The sequence below is a fragment of the Argentina anserina genome, chromosome 7, assembly GCF_933775445.1.
Source record: "Argentina anserina chromosome 7, drPotAnse1.1, whole genome shotgun sequence".
NCBI classification, from domain to species: domain Eukaryota; kingdom Viridiplantae; phylum Streptophyta; class Magnoliopsida; order Rosales; family Rosaceae; genus Argentina; species Argentina anserina.
In genome coordinates this window covers 12,280,273-12,290,158 of record NC_065878.1, presented here as the reverse complement: position 1 = coordinate 12,290,158, position 9,886 = coordinate 12,280,273, and the positions used below count along the sequence as shown (strand labels likewise).

Below are 9,886 nucleotides of genomic sequence, written 5' to 3'. Positions count from 1 at the left end.
AGAGAGAAGGAGGAAGACGAATGGAGAGAGAGAGAGAGAGAGAGAGAGAGAGAGAGAGAGAGAGAGAGAGAGAGAGAGAGAGAGAGAGAGAGAGAGAGAGAGAGAGAGAGAGAGACTGTGTCGGTGTGTATTGTAGTTGGGTATTTATAAGGTGATCTGACGGTCTAGATTAATTCGCTTAAATAGACGGTCAAGATTTAAAATAGAAAATAGGTATTTCTGAAAATACATTTTAAAACCGTTAACTTTGTAAATGCGTAGAAAATCAACCGAACGCCGGAAAAATATTCCGCAAACACTTCCACGCTTGTGACAACGCGTAGTCTAACACAAAAATGATAGACTAAAAATTTGGCATTTCTGAAAAATATCGGTTAGTGTGACAACAGCCAGAAAGATTAAAAAAAAAATTCAGGGCTCTCACCCTACCCTAGCAATTCCTTTAACCTTATAATCTTTGAATCCCTAAAACGCTCCATGCATAATGCTTTGGATAAACAGAGAATATGATAAGGTTTATAGGGCAGGAGAAGCCTGAAAATTTTACTGTTCAATTCTACACTGCAGGCTGTGCTATTTTCTGTAATCTTCTGTACGTCTGCTTCGTTTTCTTGGTCTTTAATCTTTACCAACCCTTTCTTTCTCTCTGTGCAGATAAAAATATCATAAAAATAACATAGCACATACATGCAAGTAAAAAACGACAAGATGCATTCACAGGCATGCTTGGCATAACCAGTGAAGCCAGAATTCTGTTTTGTTTGAACCTAAAATTTACATGCACGCATTTAAAAGCTGAGAATTATTTCTGTCCTAGAATGAGCTTGTCCGTTTCTGTACAGCTATCTTAGAACATTGACCTTTCACATATTGGATTGCAACATGGCTTGATTAATTTTTCTGCAGAGGGATGACTGCTTTCCCTTGATTGACACAGATTCCAGAAATATGGCAGTTTATCGATCAAGATCTAAGGTAACTTGCAAACCCAAGAAGTTAACTTCCTAGCTTTCACTTACAATTTTACATTCATTTGTTAGTTTACAAGCAATACCAAGCTACTGAATGGCATACCAGTTATTCTTAAGGCTACAAACAATTAGTTTTGCTAATTCAAGTCTCTAATGGCTTAAGTTCAACAAGAACTAACAATCAAAAAATATATGAATCCTTCCATAAATTACAATAGCTAGTTCGTACATACATACCATTTTTATGACAACTTGGGTCTTCATGAAAAGGACACACAGTTGGAAGAACAAAACTTCAGCATCAGTCAGCAGTTAATTGCTTCATCTAAAGCTGAAAAGCTTCATCAAGTCCAGATAAATTCATTTAGTTCTTGGACCACATATTCTATAGATGGCCTGTGATTTGGAGACTCCTGGGTGCAATGAAGAGCAAATCTTCCGAGTTTGGTTGCCTCAGATTCTGAAAACTTCCCCTCAAGGTTCGCATCTATGAAATCTTCAAACTTGCTTACCTCAGCCCCTTGACGAGTAACGTGAGTGACTTTGCGTTTCCCCGAGAGGATTTGAAATACAATCATACCAAAGGCATATACATCGCTCTTTCCAGTAAAGCGACCAGTGGTCATATACTCAGGAGCTAAGTATCCCATGGCAGCACTGGGCTTGAGCATCGAGTAGATGATATCATCTGCCAGGAGTTTGTGCAAACCCGAATCTGAAAGTAAAGGATTATAGTGGGAGTCAATAAGCACCTTCTCAGCTGATATACTTTGGTGAACTAGAGCTGGTTTGTTGCCTACATTTCCATGCAAATACCCAATACCTGCACCACAAGGTACCACAAATTATTTTCAGTACACACCAAATAATAGAAAGAAATGATACTTCAGGGACAGGTAGCCAGTTCAAAAGTGAATAATATCAATCAAAAGCAATGTCTCAAATTGAATGGTACTACAGAATGCTAAAAACTATGTATAAACTTTCCGGTGATTACTCTGACATATATGATAGAACACCATGTACCAACTCATTAACTGTCTAAGAGTTTTCCTTAGCAAGCAAGGAAAAGAAAACATCAAAGTGACATAGCTTTTATGAACTAGAGGAAATGAACTAACCTTTAGCAATGCCATTGATTATAGATACTCTGGTTGACCATTCAAGAACCTCCCCACTACCAACTTTGATGTCAAGATACTGCAATAGACTTTCATTTGGTACGAAGTCATAGATAAGAAACCACTCTCCCCTTCCTTTTGAACAGCAGAATCCTCTCAACCTAACAAGATTTTCGTGTTTTAAGGAGGTCAATATCTTCAGTCCCTTCAAAAATTCAGTTTCATCAGACTTGCAACTCGTCTTGCCAATGCAGCTTACAGCAACAACTGATCCATCTCGTAGGATCCCTTTGTACATGGAACAAAAATTGCTCTTGCACAACAGATTCAGTTCCGAAAAGCTCTGAGTCGCACGCTGCACTTCTTCCAAATTGAACATAAAGCTCTCAAGAACTTCTTGAGAGTACCCGCCATTACCTTTAGCCAACGGGTCCCATCCACTCGAATACTCCAGACTGATAAGAGGAGACACGGTTTTCTTGTAAAACTCCTTTGCCTGATCAGTGCTAAGCCTACCATCAAACGTGTCAAAAGAGTTCCCAATCTTCTGTTTACTACGTCGATACCATGAGAACATGAAGAGTCCAGCTACAATTAAAGCAATAACAACTGCGATCACCCCGAGTACCAGACCAACTTGGGGAGATTTGGATGATCGTGAACAGCGGGATTGACTGCAATTGGAATGCACATTAGCAGACTCGGGGATATCTTTTGCAGGAGGTGAGTTTGGAAGGTCTTTTGCAGAAAGGTTATTAGGTTCAAATGGTCGTGGCATGTTTGGGTTCTGAGCAATAGCATTGCAAACTTTTAAGTCCGAGAACCCAACACCACATAACCTCAGGTTGTTTTTATATTGGAATCCTCCATCAAGTCTCCTTAGAGCTGTATATTCATCACAACCACAACAGTCATATCAAAGTTCTAAAATAGTAAGACAGAGAAAGACAATGATTGAGTAAATCCCAATTGTGGCTACCTTGAGGTACATTGCCAGAGAGAATATTGCTTCGGACGTCGAGGACTTGTAGCATGGGGGCATCAGCTAACCTTGCAGGAATAGGACCAAAAAAGCTATTAAAGCTCAAATCCAACCTTGTTAATGTCTTCAGCTCTCCCAAACTTGCAGGAATCGCCCCCGTCAACTGATTGGACTGCAATGCAAGGACAGTTAGGCTCTTAATATGTCCAAGTTCTGTAGGTATACCACCAGTCAGCTTGTTGTAACACAGCTGCAGAACTGCAAAGTGAAAGAACAAAGAAAACTTGTATTGAAGTTTAATCATAAATTTAATCATGCAAATCGATGTTATTCACACTACAGCCTACATTACAGAAATCATTTTTTGAATACTTAGTATACGTATTGTCACATCCCGCCAAACTTATCCAAATTTTACCTTGAGCATTCTAGACAGATCCGGAATATGGCGGAACTCCTTAGAAGGTCATAGAAGATCCTAGAAGACGTTGGAAGTCTCAAGAAGCCTTGAGATATTTCCAGACATCTCTAGAACCTTGGAGAGGCTAGGAGAACTAGACCACTCAAGAATTCTCTAGAACACTCAAGGTTCATCTTAGACTTGTGTAGAATTGTATAGAACTCTCTAGAGTCATCTACATTGTACATAGTCCTAGAATTCTCTAAAACTAGTGAGGTAAGATGAGGATGCCTATAAATAGCAAAGCACCCCTCTCATTTCATCCATCAAGCAAACAAGCAAGCAATATAGCTATCAAGCATACTTGTAAGTCTTATTGTTCAATATAAGTTCTCTTTTGAGATATTCTTCTTTGTCTTTCAATTGTTCTAGTAGGGCGTTTGTGAGAAGTAAGACTGACTTAGCATAAGGGGGTTGCTAAGGCCGCACGAGTTGCATAGCAAAAGAGTAAGCTCTGACAGTATGCTTGCTTAATCATCCGACAAATTATATATTCATGTATACCGTTATCAAAAAAATATTCATGTATATATTTACACACATGTATTCCAGAGAGGTCTAAAAAAATTAGTGTGTTTATACTGCTTGTCTGCGTTAAACTACAGTTAATGTTTCCAAAATAAAGATAATTAAATATACTTGGCTCCAAGTCTCCAAGACAATTGAGACATAGATTCCAACAATTTCTCTGGTCACTTACAAGTTTACACTATCTAGATATTAAACAAAAGGGTTGCGATTATCAAGGACTTATAGAAACCAACAAGATCGAGTATATAAAGTTAAAGAACTTGTGCTGTCTATCTATCTAACTTTCAAATGCTAATCTCCACATGAGATCACTTATTCAGAGACTAAACTAACGTTTTCACTGCATCCAAAACAGTTCTTAGTTTAATTCAGTGTTTAGAAAGCTGAGCTTAGAGAAAACGTACAAGAAATGTAAAAAAATATTAACATAAACCAGAACAGAAAGCGACAAATATGCCTGGAAAAAACTGAATGAGAATTATCCAATACAACAAGACAAGCTTTGAACTTTCATGCATCCCATTCAACCTCTACATTTTTAGGATTTGAAGAGTAGCCAGAAATCCAAATGTACTAATTCAAGCATCAAGAAGCTCTAAATGAGCCACTTAATCCATGTATTCAAAGAACAAAGCTTTACACTGGTTCTAAAGTCTAAATTCATTTACCAAAAAGTTGAACTTTTCTTTATAAAAGTTGGAGAAAGATATTCACAGACCATGTTAAAGTGATACAACTCATACAATCATAACACTGGAAAATTTGCAAAAAAACAAAAAAACAAAAAACAAAAAATGAAACACTTACCTTGAAGATTAGGCAATTTACCAATCTGACTGGGAATTGCTCCAGTGAGATTATTCACATTTAGATACAAGTCACTAAGCTGGTCCAAACTAGCAATCTCCTTTGGAATTTTTCCACTCAAGGCGTTGAAGTGGAGGTACAAGCCTGTGAGGCTCTTCAGTTCACCAACAGATGAGGGTATCTGTCCCCAGAGACCCTTCCCTTGTAGAGAGATGTTGGTCACAAGGCCTTGCTCATTGCAAGCCACACCTTCAAAATCACCACCACATGGATCAGAATGAGGAGTCCATGAAGTCAGGAACTGGTTTTGTGGGTCCAGTGAGGCCTTCATGGCCATCAGAGCATGAAGCTCAGACACTGAGGATAGACAAAGAGGGATTAAGAGAAGAAGAAGGAGAATAGTGAGAAGGGAATGCATGGTTTGGTTTAAGAGAAATGTGAGAAGGTTTGGATCTCTTTAACTTTCTGGCTTCTGGGTTGTATTGGGTTTTGAGTTTTTGAAGTAAAATGGCCAAATAGGCAGGAAAGTTTGTAACTTTAGGGGTTGTTACTGTGCCAGTCACGTTTCTCTTTCTGGGTTTCTGAGAGTTTGAACTAAAATGGGTGGTCTAGCTAGGCTCTGCATTATGTATGTGAAGATAAACATGATGTGTTTTGGTTTGAGTGAAACTGGAAAAGAATGGGTGATCGAGTTGATATATTTTTGGGGTTTTTGTTCTGAAGTGTGTGGGAAAATATGGGATAAATGAATTTGAGAGTGAGATGAGAGTTTAGGTTTTGTTCTTATAATCAGATGAAGACAGAGTGAGGGTTTTGTTTGAAAGAGAAAGGAGGATTCGATTCTGAGTGGAGTCTGCAGGTGGAAAACAGAGTCCTACTGTCTCACACTCTTTTGAGTATTTTGGATGAATGATTTTCTTGCCGCATGCATAGGTTTCTGACTTTTGAGTGGTTAAAAAAGTTCTTGAGAAAATTAGAGATATTAGAGATCATTGAAGTTAAATCCATACCAAAATTGTTTTTCAATCTAGACCCAAATTCTTTATTTACAAGTTTATTTTGCCATTTTTATTAGGGGAATTATATGCTAATTTTATCGTGATTATGTTTAATGGTAGTCAGAATCATCAAGTTTGTACAATTTCTACCGATTTAGCTAATATTTTCCGTTCAAACTATATTTTCATTCATTGAACACATGATCGGTATTTTTTGGCATTTGAAGGCAAAATCTTACCTAACACTATGTAACTTTTTTTAAAAAAATCTAAAATGACTCTGACTCCTACCTAAGAAATAGATTAATTGCTAACACTTTGGAATTTAGATGCAAGTTTTCCTCATGCAATGACTGTGGGATGGATATTTTCATAATTATAAGTTAGAGCATGACTCGATAACTTGTAAATTCTACTTGAAAACAGGACGTTGTATATTTGCATAATCTTTAACAGTTTTCAATAATTGTTTCAGACTTATCTTTTGATTTTTTTTATAGTCGGAGTATTGATGAGTGTTTTATCGTTTTCAAGTTTCTTATTATGTAAATCCTCTATTAGAATATAGATAAAATTATATATACCCGCCATATATCTCACGTGGCATATCCGCTTAATGTTATTTGTCTATTGTTTATTATGATTGTTTCTGATCGGTTCTTATATGTAAATAAACTTTTATCATTTTCACAGCGTGCATGTTAATTATAACATTATGTAATATAATTGACTGGGTACACTACATGACAGTGTCACGTGTTGTGGCGAGTACACATAATAATTACTCTTATAACAAAACACAATTGGGGATGCATTACTTTTTCACTAAAATGCAGAAAGAATGTAAACTAGACTTTTGCCACACTCAACAAGATGCATAGAATTATCACTCTTTTAATATATCACGCATGATTTGTCTTAACTTGACAATGAAATACATAACCAACAAAATAATCCATCAGGTCTTGAGGATCACGAATCCACAAACTAATCGTACCGCATATGGATGCATGGTATTATGGAAGCTTAATCCACAAATTTACATTATGGATACAACTGTATTAATTCAGTGGAAAATAATAATTGGGAACAAGAAAAATCATTCTGCAGAGAAATAAAACATGAATGAAATTTCATTTTCCAGAAACATGATGGCATCCTTTTGGAATGGACCATAGAGTCACGTAAAGGAGCTTTAGCGAGACCACTTTTGCAGGGGATGGGGTAGAATGAAAAGCCAGAAAGGTAAAAGAGAAATGGCACAAACAAGGATGACAGAACTTGGATTTCAAGGTGTCTCTCTCAAATGGAGGAAGAACAGAACAGAGGGAGTTGGTGAGTCTGTGAATGAGAATATGAGGTGAAGAAGAAAATGACGTGCTGCTTCTCTCTTGCTGATGATGCACCATGCTCTACTGTCTCTGGTAATAAATCCAGAGGCATGTGAGAAAGTTTATATCATATATGCTTCAGTCTCATAGTACTCTTCAGTCTTCACTTTAAAGTGTACGATCTATAGGTAATATGTTCTTCATTAGAACTTTAACGAGTCCTTTGTAAAAATGTCTCATCAAAGATTTGCAATAATCGTATGCCTTCGATGATTTAGCACTACTTACCAAACAAAGTGCAGTCATGGGCGGATTTAAAAGAGTGCGTGTGGAGAAAGCCAATCATACTTATGGAGCCTTCGTTTGACGTTTGATGCACATCGACTCAAATAACTAGTATAGATCGAGCTATCATTTTAAACTTATATGATGTTCAGTAGAATATCGCTCATATTTAGTTTCCTCACTTTTTTGCATTCGGTACCAATCGTTTCAGTAAAACCTGGAGGTAAATTTGAATTCAATTTCACGGATCATGAATTCGCAACTAAATACGAGAGCACAATATATACAAACAAGAGATCAACTAAAAAAGAGAAGAAGACATATGTGTACTTATAGTTGCGTCGATCGTATGGTATCAAAATTGATGAGAAAATGCTTCTTCTTAAGTAATTAAGAAACCACCCAAAACGCAGAAACGAAGAGAAAGATAGATCATCGTCTTGATGATGTAATCATGAACACCATTGTGTATGCACATGGACCCATTCTTCTCCAGCTTCACCATGCATGTGAACTGGAATAAAATTAGGGACACAACTTCTCTACATGTGTTTTTATCAAATAAAAAAACTTCTCTACATGTGAACTTAGAAACAATGAACATTATGAATCGTTGTCTTCTGCCTCCATAAATCATATAGAGTCACAAAGGTAAGGCTATATGTGCAGTGAGCCTGTAATTCTGAAAGTCAAGAAGAATAGAAGAGGACAGTGTTTGTGGGGTGTGTCACAGACTCACAAAGCTACTCAATATGTTTTAGAGTAGTCACTCATATTTTTTGGCACTACTCTCATTTGCAAACAAGGTATAGCTAGCATTGCACCACAAATAGATTAACTAGTATGAACAATAAGGTGAAATGTGGGGATCATATAGTCCACTATAAATTCCCAATATTATGAAACAATTGTATGATAATTGGTACACTGAAACATCATTAAATTATAAAACTTATGTTAGGCTTGTCACCGTGAATCAAATTTTGTCGTAATTTCATTTTGATAGTTATTGGTCGATCGATATACGTTAGGTTAGGTTTTGTGGCTTTATCTGATGATAAATAGTCGATCTAGATGTCACTTTTGAATAAGTTACTGTATGGCTGTTAAATTTGGGAAAGATGTATCATAGAGTGGCAATAGTACACAATTTCATTCCAAATTATATACCAATCATACCAAATATATTGGTATACCACCAAATTAGCACATGGTACACGACACAGTATACCGTACCATACCTCAAAAGATAGTTGGTATGTGGGACAAATTTTTCGTGTACCATAGTATGCCGTACCAACCGAAATAGAAATTTTATGAAAACAACATTAATATATGCATCAATGGTAAGTCGAACTTGACCTTTTTTTCATACAAGTTGGAACCAACTACCATAGGCTATCATTGCAATTACAACAACTCATGTTAAACAATATATATATTTTTAAAAACTATATATATCCATAAATATTACAGCCGTTGATTTAGTGAAAAATAAATCTCAATTGTAGATTTTTTTTAAATTTATAATTTTTGGACTTTGACATGTTTAATTTATGACTTTGTACTTGGTAATTTGGTTGAAGTTGCTTGGTAATTTGGTTGAAGTTGTACAAAACTTTGTATTTATGTTGTTGTTTGCTATTACTTATTTGGATTAGACTTTTAAATTTTTGGGCCATAAACATATTGGTAGAAGCTCATTACCAACCGTACCAACCGAGTACTAATCGTACCAATTAGTTTGTATACTAACGTTATTAGTTGATTTAAATGGTGAATTTTTCATACTAAATATATGATGATTGATACATGATATTGGAAAAATGAGATTAGTATACCTATCAATCCATCCCTAATGATCATATAGAAAGGAATTGCGATTACTGTGATTCAATTTCTTCCGTGCAGAAATTGGTGAAATGACTACATGAGCTCGACAAAAGTTCACTTCAACTGCTTAGGTTGATATGATTCAACTTCACTTTTAGTTGGTAAATACTTATCTTTATATGTCTTTTACAGATGCTTATGTCATTCTCCTTTTTATACTGTATGAGCATGAGTCAATAGAATGAAACAAGTACTTTTAATTTCTGGATTTTTGGATGAGGTTGTTCTTGCTTAACCAGTAGTTCTTGATCAATTACTGTCTTCCTCCGTTGAATGTGACTTGTCATTGTTTGAAGAAGTAGAATATTGGAATTCTTGCAACTAAAAGAGTACATAAAATTTGAATCTTCAAGCCTAAAGTTTATGATGGACGAGTTTGAGATACTAGTCGACATTGAATAAATCATATTGAGAATGATGTGAACAACCTGACTTTTAATTGGACCAAACACGTTGAACATTTTCATAGCTTTGATAGAAAGTAGTGTTTCCGAAAATCAGTCGGCA

At 36.0% G+C, this 9,886-nt stretch overlaps 1 protein-coding gene across 1 annotated transcript; it reads right to left on the bottom strand.

The window, feature by feature from the left end:
• Positions 1-915: 915 nt before the first annotated feature.
• Positions 916-5,677, bottom strand: LOC126802105 (probable LRR receptor-like serine/threonine-protein kinase At5g10290). Its single transcript, XM_050529654.1, has 4 exons — positions 4,873-5,677; positions 3,072-3,332; positions 2,093-2,977; positions 916-1,794 (listed from the first exon to the last, which is right to left on the bottom strand). The coding sequence occupies exons 1-4, from the start codon at positions 5,288-5,290 to the stop codon at positions 1,316-1,318; spliced, it is 2,043 nt and encodes a 680-aa protein (XP_050385611.1). The 5' UTR covers positions 5,291-5,677; the 3' UTR covers positions 916-1,315.
• Between the last annotated feature and the right edge of the window lie 4,209 nt (positions 5,678-9,886).